Source organism: Carya illinoinensis, chromosome 5, assembly GCF_018687715.1.
Source record: "Carya illinoinensis cultivar Pawnee chromosome 5, C.illinoinensisPawnee_v1, whole genome shotgun sequence".
In the NCBI taxonomy this organism is placed as follows: Eukaryota; Viridiplantae; Streptophyta; class Magnoliopsida; order Fagales; family Juglandaceae; genus Carya; species Carya illinoinensis.
In genome coordinates this window covers 16117830-16134264 of record NC_056756.1, presented here as the reverse complement: position 1 = coordinate 16134264, position 16435 = coordinate 16117830, and the positions used below count along the sequence as shown (strand labels likewise).

The following is a 16435-nucleotide window of genomic DNA, read 5'->3' as shown; positions in this document are numbered from 1 at the left end:
TCTGGTTAATGTTATAAGTGTTGTCTCCTTCCAAAAATAAAATAAAATAAAACTAATTACCTTTTTAACTAATTACATTATTTGATATTTATACATTACATTACAATACACAACTACAATATATGAAAATTACATATCTAATTGTCCTATTTTACTGCAGGAGCCTGTTTCATTTATCTGGAACACTAAGGACAAAGCACTGCCCATGAAGTCGATCACTGCATTATCTTGGAACTATATCTTCAATGCTTTCCAAAAACTTTATGATTTGGAAATTTGTAACATATGGAAGAACTCTGTCTAAATGAGCGCATGAACTTACTAATGTATCAAATGTGTCTACAACAATCTCCAAGAGCTGCAATAACAAAATGAACTTCAGAGAAGAAACTTTAAACGAGAAAATGGCACTATAAATAGATAAATATAGAATGTATCTAGTGCATATATATGGATAAATTAATAGAAAGGATAATAGTCAAACAACCACTTCAAACCCTTTAAAAACTTATCTTTCAAGAAGTCCAGTAAGAACTCCAACACACATGCCCACATACCAATTACAGACCAGCCTACTTCACACACAAGTACCAGTACATGATATTATCTATATACTTATAATTGAATTTATTATTTTAAAAAATAAGATATAATCTAATGGGATGAGTTTAGTACTCAAGAGGTTGAATCTTATCATCAAAACAAAGAGAGAACCCTCTCCTCAAACATTCTTCAACTGTCTATATTCAAAACCATTATTCAAAATCATTAACAACGCACCAAATGGTGAACTAAAAAGTACAGCAAGAACAGCAAACTACAAAGAATTCAGCAACCTTCCATTAGTATTTCTCTCTGATCTTTAACAGCATATATAACCAATACAGTCCTGATAACGATCACATCACACATATAACCAATCTGAAAGCTTTCCTTAAATTGGTGAAGAAGATGAAGCATTCAACCAAGTAAGAAAATGCACAAAAGACTTTCATGTCAAACTGAAGTTGAGTTCTTTGATTTCTCTGGCCCATGATTCGTTGTAGGTCAAGCAGGGGAGTAAGATAACACATTTAAATTTGAGATTCATATCTTCAGAACCATCCGCATACACCAAACATTGAGAATAGCCACAAATCCTTGGCAGGCAGGCAAAATAAATTCACCGTTTATCATCACTTAATCCTACCAGAAATTTACGCCTGATCTGTACATATAACATATGCTACTCTGGAATAATCCTTGTTAGAACAGCATAAATTCAAAACTAAAATGCGGTGAAGTATTGAGCATACAGAATTCGTGGCCATGTCACAGTCGTAGATGAAATGACCGTAAAATTTCACCCAAATCTCTAGTTTGGATCTAGACCCCTGACTGCATTTTTATTGATTGACACAGGTTTACTAGATTGTCGTATATATTCCCAAATATATACCCAAATACTCCTCAAATCAACAAAGTAATAAAAGAAAAAAAAAATCCTAAAAAAATGCTTCAAAGCCGAAAGACCTAGTTCTATCCAAGCACAGAGAGACCCAGTTCATCAAATCACTAGATCTACCATATTTACATTGATTGTTCACAGATCGGGAGAGAGACTTACCGAAAAGTCATCGGCGAGATCAGGGATTGAGGACAAAAGGAGATGATCGCGCGTCGGGTTCCAGACAAAAAGAAAGTGCTCGAAGGGATGAGAGAGAGAGAGAGAGAGAGAGATCTGAAATGGGTCGGGGGGGCGGCGGCTAGAATTAGGTTTTTTGTTTTCAGTTTATAAAACCCGGGTCCCGGATTTAAAATCCGGTACCCGAACCGTATTAATCCGGTTTTTCAAATCCGAGTTCTGGCTCGGATCAAATCCGGACCGAAAACTGGAACCGGATTCCGGTTTGGGCCGGATAAAAATCCGGACCAGATGAATAGCCCTAAAAGATATTATATATATGTTTCCACAATACATTATGTGAAAGGAAATATATAGGTATGTTATTTGGTCCCATGATTTTACTCCCTCAAACTTATTACTAGTGTAATTACATTTTTTCCCCTTTGTTCTTTCAAACATATTTTTAAATATCTAAAACAAATATAGTATTATTTCATTAATAATCATTTCCTTAATTATTAAAAATTAAAATACTCGAGAGGTAACTAATTTGAAGAGACAAAATCATGGAGGCAATTAAGTGTCATAATTTTTCGAAAATATATATATATATATATATATATGAAAAAATATGGTGAGATAAAAATGTTCTATACTTTTTTCGAAAAACTATTTCTCGATATAATTTGGTCAAAAAGCGTTTCTTAATCATATGATTTCCTTACGGTACTACAAGGAGAACCACTAGTCCTGAGTACTTCTCCTGACTCTCACCATGTGATTCCTTCCTGCAATATGCCACAAATGTGCGACAGTGTTAAAATCCTTAGGTCTAAGGGCTTCACTAAATTAATATCTAATAGTTATAAAATTTTTGGATCAATGGTTAGGTTTTTAACGATGGGTATCAAAATATGGACTATGTCATGAGTTTAATTCACAAAAAGGGCGACTTATAAACTGAATTAAAATGTCTTGATACTATATATGTATGAGCATGATGTTAAGTATATAATTGAATATTAATAAATGAGTGAAGCCGTCAACCGTCCTAAGTATTATGATCCCGAGGGTTAAAGGCTTAACCAAGTTAGTATCTAACAGTTCTAAAATTTTTAGATTAATAGTTGGGCATTTGACTCACAGAGTTTAAAATAATATTTAGTTAAATTCAAATTGCTCTTTCCATATTTGGAAAAAAAGAAAAAAAACACTGAAATTTCATTAGTACAAGAGATCTGAGATCGCAATGTTTCAGATATCATGAGTAACTAAAGAAAAACAAAAAGATTACACAAATCCTGATTAATTAATTTGCTAATACTGTGGAGCCTACAAAAGTTGATACACGAACATATATACATATGTACTAGGGATCCAGAACAAAAACAAACAATTATATCCATCGCAGCAGATCAAACCCATGCAGTAATAAGAATCAGGAAGCCATGCAGCCGATGCCAAATCGAGTATTTGGAAACACCAAGAAAAGGGCACTGCAGATAATCCCAACCATTAGAGGGAAACCCTCCATTACTTCATCCATATCCTTGGCATGCCCAGGAAAAAGACAATCCGTGACTCGATGATCCGAGAAAGCAATCGCCACGAAAACCAACACCGACATGATTGCATGGACGAAATCCGATAACCCAACTTTGTACTTATCGTCCTTTGGAACTTCGACGCCAAGCCCGGCCTTGAACACCGCCAAACCTTTCGGGGTCACGAACCCGTAGTAGACTTTCCCATCGGGACCTCGAAAACTATCGGTAAAGTGAAAGAAGAAGCAGGAGAGGGTGCAGAGGCCCAGAAGGGCATTGATCATTTGGGTGCTAACAGGCGTGCACTGGCCGTTGCCGGAAACGGAGGGGAGGACCATCTCAAACGTGAGAAGGGTTCCGGTTGGAAGGAAGTTAACGAGCATTGAAGTTTTGGATATGGTTTTCTGCACTCCCTTGGCAACTGCTCGCCTTTTCTTCCCAACTTGAGGAGCGGCCTGTGGGGAGGAAGGGATTTGGGTAGGTTCTTCTGGTGGAGTAGTAGTGTAGATTTTGATTCCAATGGCTTCGGGGTTGGGTTCCATTGCTGCATTAACGAGCTTTGTGAATAGCAAAGGTGAAGAAGAGACAATGAAGATTGAAAGGGAATTTGGAATTATGAAAGAGAGTGATTTGTAAGACGTTCTTGCGGGATCTTCTGTTTTTTATTTTATATAGATTTAGCGGTTACGATAGTTGACATGACATTTGAAATTCTGAACTGACGAACGGTCATAACTGTCAATCAACCGTTGCGACTCGGCACTTTTTCACTAGGAAACGGGAATGGAAATGCATATGTAGTGACTGTTTGGTTCGGTTTGGAAATTAACAAATACTTTTAACAGCCTAAAAGTTTTTTTAAATAAAAATAATATATTTGATAAATTTTTTAAAAAATAAAAAAATCATGTATAGTTTGTGACGTAGGTGATGAATAAAATATTTCATTTATAAAAATATTTTAAACACTTAAAAAACCGATAGTCATTTTTTTTTAATATAAAAAGTACAAAATTAAAATTTTTATTGAAAAGTTTACAGATAATTTTACTTTTCCAAAAAATATCATAACGACCAAGTTATAGGGATGGAAACGTTCTGACTTAGACATCAGTGTCCCGGACACACCCGACCACCCCCTTTTATCCCTTTTGCATGTTGAGGGTGTTGGTAATTACAAAACACGTCTTAACAATACCAGCAATGTTACAAGCCAGGCTTTTCCATGGCATACCTCACTACTGCTTGAGCAGCCAAATGCATCACATGGGTAAATGCAACGGTCGGCTTCGAAAAGCTTAATAGTGTTGAATCGTTGATGTCTCCTCCTTCGCGGCGCTTTTGAGCGGTGGATACACGCGTTCTAAAGAACCTAAGCATCTCCTGTTATGAGCATCGACATGCCGTACTTACGTGAGTAAACTCGGATGGATGAGCAGACTCGGTTTTTCTCAGGCGAGTCGACCTTAGCTGTAGGTCTTGAGAAAACGGCATGAAAAAGGATCGGAGGGTAGAGGTGAAGAAGATGGGGATCGGAAGAAGAAGAGAAAGATCAAGCCCAGGAACACAATGGACCAGAAGACCGTGAGCTTGGCGAGTGATAAGTGCTAGAAAATTCTTTTTCCATAAAATTGTCAGGATACGAAGGCTGCCCATTTTGAATTGAAGAAATTATTTTATCACTATTATTTTATATTATCCACTCAACATCTTAAATAATTAATCTATAAGTAAAGCATAATAAATCGTTTCTAATAATCAATATTAAATGTCACATCTTTAAATGAAGAGAAATGCAAAATTGAAATCCCGCGGTTGTCGAAATCGACTTCCCCTTTAATATATATATCCCTCGTGCAAAAGAAGTAGGCCATATCGGCCTCCCCCACGGACCATAAACGGTGGAAAATTTTGTTACTGAAATATATAATGATATAATAAAAAATTACAATAAAATAAAAAATTCAAACAAAATCGGCGTGAATTGAGATATGAAAATCTCGTCTTGTTTAAGAATATTCAATTCCTCTTTGGTATATAAAGTTTCAATTAAATTAATACAGTAAACATCTTCTTAACTTATATTTTTTAAAATTTAATAGTCTAACTGATTATTGTATAGTTTAAATTTATTCTGTACAAGTTATTGAGTCCAAAAGTTCCTCTCAAAATAACACCACCCTTTTATCTGAAAAATTCTCAGTACTATCTTATTTTTTTCTTACTAGGTACAATGATGAAAACATGGCTTCTAACTTTTCTCTCTCTACTTCCTACACCCGAGTACCACTTCTTAAAGCCTTTTCTTTTCCCTTCAAAAACTAAACGTGGGTTTTTGCGGATCCTACCATCAGATTATGTGTCGTTAATGCATGCCATATCTTGCTCCTAGATTCTAGAAACTAAAGAGAAACAAACGGCTAGCTGAGTTTCTACTGACCCGTTAAAAACAATCTTGAAAATTTTTATCAGATTGATCGGTACTTCAATGATTTCGTTTAAAATTTAACAAAAAAAATCTTATTAACAAATACACACTACAACATAATTGGTCTTTTGTGACAAAGAAAAACGTCACAAAAAATGACCAAAATGTCACTAAAAACATTTGGTGACGGATCGAAACCGTCACGACTACTGTCACCTAATGTGTGTCACAGAAAACAATTGATGACAATTTACTATTCAACCGTCACAAAAAATATTTTTAGTGACGATTGGAGGTCTTCCGTTTGATGTCACGTTCGAACGTGAGATTTTTTGTGACCGTTGAAATCTATCACAAAATATAATGTTCGAACGTCCAACAGAACGTTCGAACGTTAACCTGACTGATTGACATTCGAATGAGAAAATTTGACATTCGTTGGTTATAGTTCGAACGTATCATATTGACGTTGGAACGTCAAACAAAACGTTCGAACGTAAATCGTTTAAACATTCGAACGTTGTGTTCGTTTTGAGAGTGAATATGTTTGAACATTGGATCGTACATTCGAACGTTATTTTGTAATTCTGTGTAATTACATTCGAACGTTAGTTCTAATGTGAACCAACATTTAAACGTTTGTTATATACATTTGAACGTATAGATCAAAAATACTATTTTCATAAAATTAAAAAATATACAAATTGTATCATCATATTACACTATCAAATTAACAACTAACAATATTTTATATAGTTGTAAAATTAGATATTAAAGGTTCTATACAATGAGAAAACTGAATTGATTTTATTTCTTCTTCTTTCCTCGCCCACCGCGATTCTACTGTGGTGACATAACACGCCCTATCTGGACTCTCATCTCCCTCTGCACTTGTTCTTAAACTTCACTGGATATTCTTTTCTCATGGTCTCTATGTTGCTCCTGCAAACGCATCTCTAAATCAGACTGTTGCTCTAAGAGAGACTTCAACTCTTATTGTCTTGATCTCATATACTCATTTGATAAAAAAAACAATGCTGCAAAATAAGTAACATTTTAAAAGAAATACAAATAAAATTAAATTAATAACATGTTGCATAATTTAATAAATTATTCCCAACATATTCAATAAAAGTTCAGAAATTTATTCAAAATGATATCATATATTTCCACAATATATAAACATATTCACAACTAAATTTACAATATTTTATATATTTCCAATAATTTTAGTAAGTACTGTAATACACAAATTCACAATATATAAACATATTCCCTATAGACTAAACTAATTCACAAATCACATATACATATGTACAATAATAACCAATTCACAAATACCAAAACATAGTCACAAAAAATAACCACAACATATGTTTCAAATTCACATACACAATTGTAAAACATATTCATTTTAATATATAAATATACACAAATATTTATATTTTCATTTTAAGAATAAGTATACGCACAACACAATTTTTCATTTTAATTCATCATATTACATAATCTATATCACAAAGATTTGCTTCTAATTCATCAACATAAACAATTCAATTCCTTCTAATTCATCAATAATATCCAATTCAAAACAGATTCACAATATATACAATTAAAATTCACTACTCAACTCACAATATTATATCAATATCTAATCCTTCAAAATCCACAATCAACTCACATTATACACATCAAAATATTCATCATTATCCACAACAAAAGCACAACAAAATATATAAACATATTAATAAAGTTTAGAAATATACCTATCACTCATAATATCCTCTTGCAAATCATAAGTTTTGAACAAGTCACAACAACCAATCCTTCAAAAAAATCACAACACTAGTTAGTTAAAGACATATATATATATATATATATATATATATATATATAAACACAAAATAAATATCATAAAATTGCAAAATATTTAAAGGAAAAAAGAGTTTTTCCTTATCAAAATCAATGGAAAGAGCAAAAATATTAATCCTCTCTCACTCTACTCTCTCTTTCTAACCCTCTCTCACTCTAGCACACACACTCTCTCTCTAACTCACAATCCTCTCTCACCCTCACTCTCTCTTTCACGCACGGGAGAAGCAGAAGAAATGATTCTACTTCCTCCCGTGCGTTTATTTATTAAAACCACTCTGATTTGATATGACGTTTGAACGTTTAAAAAGTAACGTTCAAATATTAAATTTTAATGTTCGAACGTTATTTAAAAATGAGTGAAAATTTCCCGCATTTTTTCACGTTTGAACGTATATGCATATAAGTTCCAACGTTTAAAAAGTAATATTCGAATGTTAAATTTTAACATTCAAACGTTAAAATTTAACGTTTGAACATATGTGAAAGAAACATACTCTATTATTATAAATAATATATAATAATATATATAACATATTAACTATATATAATATTAACTATATACTATAATGTATACTATATATATTAACAATATAATATTAATATATTAACTATATAATATATAATATATTATATAATATATATTATATGTAATGACTATATATATAATATATAATCAGTATATATACTATATATATTATATAATATATACTAGACTATAAATAATATAGTATATAGCACTAGACTATATATATAGTATATATTATATACATAACTAGTATATAATATAGTGTATTATATATTATATATATAGTATATAATGTACTGCAATTAGCTTATCAAATTTTAATATTAAATCATTGCGCTTCAAATTTCAATATCGTTAAATTTGTAATAATTGTTCACAAAAGATGCATTATTTTATTTAAAAACTACAAAAAATTTAAATTATAGTCATATTTACCAAATTCTCTATCTAACATTCGAACTTCACCCACTAACGATCGAACGTATGTGAAAGAAATGTACTCTATTATTATAAATAATATATTATATATTATATGTAATGAATATATATAATATATATTATATACTTAACTAGTATATAATATAGTGTATTATATATTATATATAGTATATAATATACTGCAGTTAGCTTATCCAATTTTAATATTAAATCATTAAGCTTCAAATTTCAATATCTTTAAATTTGTAATAATTGTTCACAAAGAATGCATTATTTTATTTAAAAACTACATAAAATTTAAGTTATAATCATATTTACCAAATATTCTATCTAACGTTTGAAAGTATGTGAAATAAATGTACTCTATTATTATAAATAATATATAATAATATATATAGTATATTAACTAATATAATATTAACTATATACTATAATATATACTATATATATTAACTATATAATATATTATATACTATATATTATATGTAATGACTGTATATAATATATAATGAGTATATATATACTATATATATTATATAATATATACTAAACTATATATAGTATAGTATATAGCACTAGACTATATATATAATATATATTATATACTTAACTAGTATATAATATAGTGTATTATATATTATATATATAGTATATAATATACTACAGTTAGTTTATTCAATTTTAATATTAAATCGTTGCGCTTCAAATTTCAATCTTTTTAAATTTGTAATAATTGTTCACAAATGATATATTATTTTATTTAAAAACTACATAAAATTTAAATTATAGTCATATTTACAGAATACTCTATCTAACGTTCGAACTTCACCCGCTAACGTTCGAATGTATGTGAAAGAAATGTACTCTATTATTATAAATAATATATAATAATATATATAGTATATTGACTATATATAATATTAACTATATACTATAATATATACTATATATATTAACCATATAATATTAATATATTAACTATATAATATATAATATATTATATGTAATGACTATATATATAATATATAATGAGTATATATATACTATATGTGACGCCCCCAAATTCCGTTTGGGATTGAACGAACATTTGAAGCGTCAAGACATGCAACACAAGGTTACCTACCCCCGTTCATGACATATAAGATGCAATGCTCTTAACATGCATCTAACAATATGCAATATTCGCAGCGGATAAATTTTTTCTTTAGCAATACTATGCACCAAATTGAAAATATCCCAAATGCTTAAAACATACTTCATACATAAAAACCTATTGAACAACTAAGATCACAACACTAGTCCAGAATAGTTATGATCCAAAAGTACTGGAGATGCAACTCCATCGTACAAGTAGTAATTTAACTACTATATTAACATTAACGACGCACCGTCGTTCAGTCGACTGTGTCTAGTTGGTCAGCTCCTGATCCTGTAACAAGATCTACCATTCGGGAGGAATGGTAGTTGAGACTACCACAGTGAGATTTGATTACAAATCTCAGCAAGTTAACAAAACACTTCCACACATGCTAATGATGCATGGATGACAGTAAAAGTATAAATGCATAATCAAATTCATAAGTAATTAAAGCATAACTTGGCGTACAACATAGCATAATTGACATAACTTAAATTGAAACATGAACTGAACTTGACTTGATATGAACTTGATCTGAAACTTGACTTAGTATGAACTTACTCTGAAACTTGAATTAACATGAAAAATACATACTCCACAGTTGTTGTGGCCCCATGTATTCTACGTGTAAATACAAACTCCACAGTTGTTGTGGCCCCATGTATTCTATGCAAACTTGACTTCACATGAAAAATACATACTCCACAGTTGTTGTGGGCCCATGTATTCTACACATCACAATGCAGTAAAATACATACTCCAAAGTTGTTGTGGCCTCATGTATTCTACACATCACAATGCAGTTAAATACATACTCCACAGTTGTTGTGGCCCCATGTATTCTACACAAACTGAATGTACTCAAGATGAAACGTGACTGGAATACGAAAGGATTGGAGCCCTGACGTAACATAACGTGATTTAAACATAACTTGAAATACATGACCAACTTGAGATAGAAACATTTTGTAACATGACAGAACATATAATAGACAATATATTTAAAATGACATACTTGTAATGTACAGTAATACATGATAGAATATATTATGTAACAGATAAAAATTGATGACAGAATAAATTCTGTATAATAGACAATTACGTGATAACTTGGCATGACATGACATATATGATAACATACATATATACACTGTAGTTCCTTTACTTAGCACACATACACAGTAGACTGCTAGTAAGTTAAAAGCTAACTTACCTCGATCTCCGCGTTTCTTATAAAACCTTAAGCGCGATCACGAGGAACTGTAATTAGTGATTCTAAAAGTTAGAACTAAATCACTAATAATTTGAAATATAGGAAAATACTAACTTAAAGAGTAAAATTTTCATTTTTACTCTCTACATGTGGGAAAATGACCGTTTTACCCATAACTTAAGGATTTTGCATACTTACTCCAAAAGTTTCCAAAATTTACATTCCTCATGTAAATTTTGTCCTAAACTTAAATATCAACTCAGAAAAATTTAAAACAAAATACAACTATGAAAAACACACTATGGCCGAAACATCCATAGGTCATTTCCCTTGATTTTTGTTACAATTCCTTCCAACTTCAAAACTCATGCTTAAACCAAAATTTTGCAGCAAATATCTTCCAATCCTAAGTTCAAAACCATACTTAAAACATCCATTTAGAAAAAGCTAATAATCAACACCAAACTTTTTTTGTAAAAAGATCCAAGCACTTGAATCACAAGTTTTGACCTTAAATCAAAACATCTCCAAGAATTTCAAAAATCAAATCTTACTTCTAACATATTCATAATATCATCCTAACATCAACCATACTTTAAATCATCAAACTAAAGTTACCAAATCACAAAATAACATTTGGAGTTTTTGGTTTTACACTTAGTCCAAAAACAGAAACTTTTTCCTCAACTAGTTTTGATAAATCTCTTGATCTATGACTTATAAATGTATGATCTTCAAACCAAACCATCACATGGTTTAAAAAGATGTCCTAAAACATATATAAGCTTCTAATTCAAGATCACATGGTTAGAAATTAACCAAAACATAAATTTAGCCAAGAATATCTACACTTTGGCTTATCTGAATATCTCTTTGCATAAAATTTTATATCTTTGAAACTAACATTAAATATTTTCAAAATAATAATATAACATGTATATAAGATGCTTAAAATCCTCCAATAAAAGTATCAAAGTCATTAGAATAGGTTTAGACCACCAAAGAGTTAAACTTTCTCAAAACAGAAACTGTTTTTCTTCTTCCAGTTTCTAAGTTTCTAAATCTAAGAAAAGCTTTCATCAAAACCTTTAATCATGCAAAATTCCTCAACCAATAGTCACATATACATGTTAACAATACTCCATAAAAATTTCAGACTAATATCTATCCATTAGCTTGGTCAAAAATTTCAAATTATAACATATTCTCCAGTTTATCTCCCAGAATGACCTTTCTATAGTTTATATAATATTTGACTGACCAAAGGATCTTCAAATGGGGCAAATAAGATATCCAAACTAAACTAAAAAAGGAACAACTTATATGAAGGAGACTTTATGATAAAACACTTACAAAAGCTTCGAAATGGGCATGCAAAAGAACTTCTAAAATCTGTCCGAGAGAAAGTATTTGATATTCTTTTAAAAGAACATGTAAATGAAGATAAGTTTGGAGCTACTTATGGACGAGATAAGGAAGATGATAAGGCTGGAGTTGAGAGTTGAGTGTAGTTTTCTCCTACCCAAAGTATCTATAAAAGATTATCTCATAATATTTTATCCAATAATATCTACAAAAATCAACTTAAGATATTTTTATCTAATAATATCTATAAAAATCAACTCAAAATATTTTTACCCAATAATATTCACAAAAATTACCTCAAGATATTTATTTTTATTTTTATTTTTATTCAATAATATCCACAAAATCAGCTTAGGCTATTTTCCAAAAATGGAGAGTATACTTGAAAGAGTAAGGTGGCTAAAATCTTTTCATGTGTCCTATTAAAACTTTCTAACTATCTCCAATAATCGAAACCTACTTTTGATACCATAGTGAGTAATAACATCAACTATACGATTAATAGATTAGTGAAAACTTATCGGGTCTTTACGAGATTCCTAAAACCAATAGAAATTTCACTGTTAAATTTCTAGCGGGCTGTTACACTATATATTTTATATAATATATACTAGACTATATATATAATATATATTATACACTTAACTAGTATATAATATAGTGTATTATATATTATATATAGTATATAATATACTGCAGTTAGCTTATCCAATTTTAATATTAAATCATTGCGCTTCAAATTTCAATATCTTTAAATTTGTAATAATTGTTTACAAAGAATGGATTCTTTTATTTAAAAACTACATAAAATTTAAATTATAGTCATATTTACTAAATACTCTATCTAACGTTCGAACTTTACCCACTAACGTTCGAAAGTATGTGAAAGAAATGTACTCTATTATTATAAATAATATATAATAATATATAGTATATTAACTATATACTATAATATATACTATATATATTAACTATATAATATATTATATATTCTATATTATATGTAATGACTATATATATAATATATAATGAGTATATATATACTATATATGTTATATAATATATACTAGACTATATATAGTATAGTATATAGCACTTGTGATGACCCGTTTTTGAGTGTATTTTCGCTGAAATAATTGTTTTTATTTTAATTAATATATTAGCTATTTATTTTAATTTATTTGCGTTTTTAAAGTTGGTTTTTAAATTAATTTATTTCATTTGGTGTTGTGTTTTATTTAGTTGTTTTGTGTTTTTTTAATCTTTTTGGCGGGTTAGTTTTGCTTTCCGGAATGAGGTTTGGATCTCATCTTTTCCCTACATCTTTTCCCTTTTTCCTCTCTTTTTTCTTTTTCTTTTTCTTTTTTTTTTCTTTCTTCTTCTTTCTTTTTTTTTTTTTTTTTTTTTTTTTCTTTTCTTTTTTTTTTCCCTCCCTTTCTCTCTCCCCGATCCCCCCCCGTGCTCTCTCTCTCTTCCCTCCCTCTCCCGCGTCGTCTCTCTCTCTCCTCCGGCCCAGCGCCGTCCGGCCACCTCCCGACCTCCCACCGGTCCCATTTTCTTCCCCTCCCTCCGGTGCACCTCCCCACCGAAAACCACCCCCAACCGGCCGGCCATTTGGCCGGAAAAAGCTTCCAAAGGGCGCACGGATTTCACTCCGATCCGCCGCCGTCGCTCCACCTCCGGCCACCATTTCTTCACCACTTCATCACCGACCTCTTGCCGTATAGCGCTGTAAGTATTTTCCAAACCCTATTTTCAGATTTTAATATATATTGCTCATTCAATTGTTTTATTTATTTAATTATTTATTTAATTGTTTGTTGTTGGTTGTTGATTCCGGACTGAGTCCGAGGAGTTTCGGGGGTCGGATGGATTGAGGACGGAGTGTTTGTTTGGTTGGTTGTTATTGGTTGTTTCGATTGGGCCGTGTGGTGTGCGTTGCATTTTATTTGTGTGCGTTGCATATCGCGTGCATGTGCATCATGTTTATCGGCGTTTTGGCGTTTGGGTGCGTGTGTCTCACGAGCCCAAGCCGTGATGGGTTATTATCACGGTGTTGCCCATCCTCTGGTCACTCGGGAGCGGTCAATACTGAGTGACATCCCCTGAGTAGTCGTCTGGGCGCTGACGAGTTCGGTACTAGAGGATGGGTCTGGCCCGGTACGTGCTGAGCACGAGTCCAGGCATCGCTCTATTCACCGATTCTGAGGCCCTGCGCGATGACGGAGTAGTATTAGAGGATGGGTCTGGCCCGGTACGTGCTGAGCACGAGTCCAGGCATCGCTCTACTCACTGACTCCGGGAGCGGAAATTAGAGGATGGGTCTGGCCCGGTACGTGCTGAGCACGAGTCCAGGCATCCTCTACTCACTGACTCCGGGAGCGGAAATTAGAGGATGGGTCTGGCCCGGTACGTGCTGAGCACGAGTCCAGGCATCGCTCTATTCACCGATCCCGTGGCCCTTCGCTGGCGAGGGCTAGAGGATGGCCCGGCCCGGTACGTGCATGGCACGAGTCTGGGCATCGCTCGTTTAGGTGTCGCACGCGTAGCCGTTCTCTACGGTGTGGCACTGAGCCAGGGTGTGCGGATGATCCCTAGGGGAGATCATGGTGCATACGGAGCGGGTTGTGGTATGGTTTTTCAGTTATGATCCATTTTCTGGGAAAAATGGTGGTTTGGGCCATTATCTGGGATAATGGCGAGGTGTGGCTTTATGGAGGTTGGTGGGCCTTTTTGGGTTTTGGCGTGCGTGTTAAAATATATGTGTAGCGGGGCGTGTGTTTGTTTGATCTTGTTTTCTTGTTGTTTGGGTTGTATGTATTTTCATCTGGTAGTGTTTGGGGTCATACTTACCTGCGGAACCTTTCTTGGTTCCGTAGCTTTTGGTGCAGAGTTCGAGGAAGAGGAGGAGGAGGCTGAGCCCAAGGATGCGGCTCCGCCGGGTTGCTGATGCTGTGCTTTTTATCTGTTTTCAAACTTGTATTTGTGTTTCTTGTAATATTTTATTTAAGTATGTTTTAAACAGTTTGTATTACATTAAGAAAAATTCTGGTACTTAATTATTGACTTGCTTCTCGCTGCGTTTGTCTTGTGCACTTTGTCGCTCTTGCACACACTTGGCACACGTCGTTAGGATGGTGGTCCGGGTTGTCACCATCCGGACGTCTCGATTTCCCCGTGTTCGGGCGTGGGGATTTGGGGGCGTCACAGGTGGTATCAGAGCGGTTTGGCTCTGGGTAAAACCACATGTCCCGCAGGTAGTACCAGAATGTTTTAAAGTTGTGTTTTAAAAATTATGTTAAGTATAGTTGTTTCCTTTGTTTATTTGTTTGAGCTTGTTTGCTTGTTTTTATTTATTTAGTTATGTTTTAACATGCCGGTTTCTTTTGTTTCTTGATGTGTTGTGTTGTTTTTGTTTATGTTGGTTTTGTGATGGTTTTATCTGTTTTCTTAAAGGAGGGTCAAGTGTGGTGTTGTGACAGGAAATGGGAAGACCAGGAAGACCAAGGAAAAATACTCAGGAACCGCAGGACAATACCTCCAGAGATGACTCCATAGCCGAGGCAATAAGGCAGATGACGGAGTTTATGCAACAGAATATTAGGCCACAACAGACAGGGCCTTGGCCACCACAAGGAGGTCCTTGGCCACCACAAGGAGGGCCTTGTCCACCACCCGGAGGGCCTTGTCCGCCACAGGGAGTGTATTGGCCACAACCAGGAGGTCCTTGGCCATATCAGGGAGGGCCTTGGATGTATCCGGGCGGGTCAAGTAGCATGGTGCAGGCCGGATGCACCTATGAGCGCTTCCTAGCGCATCGGACTCCACACTTCACTGGAAATGAGGATCCTCTTCAGGCTGGAAGATGGATCAGAGACCTGGAGAAAACCTTTGAGGTGTGTGGATGTACTGAAGCTCAGCAAGTACTCTACGCCAGCTATCTTTTGCAGGGTATCGCCTCTGATTGGTGGGATACCAGGAGGGTGATGCTGGAAGCTGAGTTGGGATCTTTCGCTGCAGTGACCTGGCAGCGTTTCAAGAAGGAGTTCAATGACCGCTTCTTTCCCGCCTCGGTAAGAAAACAAAAGGCAAGAGAATTCTCTAGTTTGATCCAAGGGGGCGCAACAGTGGAACAATACGCCCGGAGGTTCATAGAACTTGAGCAATTCGCTCCTCATCTTGTTGCCACTGAGGAGTTGCGAGCAGAGCGTTTCCAGGAGGGACTACGCCCTGATATACGCCGTTTGGTGGTCAGCCACCGGATATCCACTTTTCAGGAGTTAGTGGATGTGGCCACCCTTA

General features: G+C 33.6%; 1 protein-coding gene across 1 annotated transcript; it reads right to left on the bottom strand.

Annotated features, from left to right (window-relative positions):
* Window positions 1–2879: 2879 nt before the first annotated feature.
* On the bottom strand, window positions 2880–3768 carry LOC122308916 (protein DMP9-like). The gene has a single exon (XM_043122197.1). It carries the CDS (start codon window positions 3690–3692, stop codon window positions 3045–3047), a length of 648 nt encoding a protein of 215 aa, XP_042978131.1. The 5' UTR covers window positions 3693–3768; the 3' UTR covers window positions 2880–3044.
* Window positions 3769–16435: the final 12667 nt, after the last annotated feature.

Coding starts and splice junctions, on each gene's coding strand:
- LOC122308916 (XM_043122197.1), bottom strand. CDS start 3,692: ATGGAACCCAACCCCGAAGCCATTGGAATCAAAATCTACACTACTACT.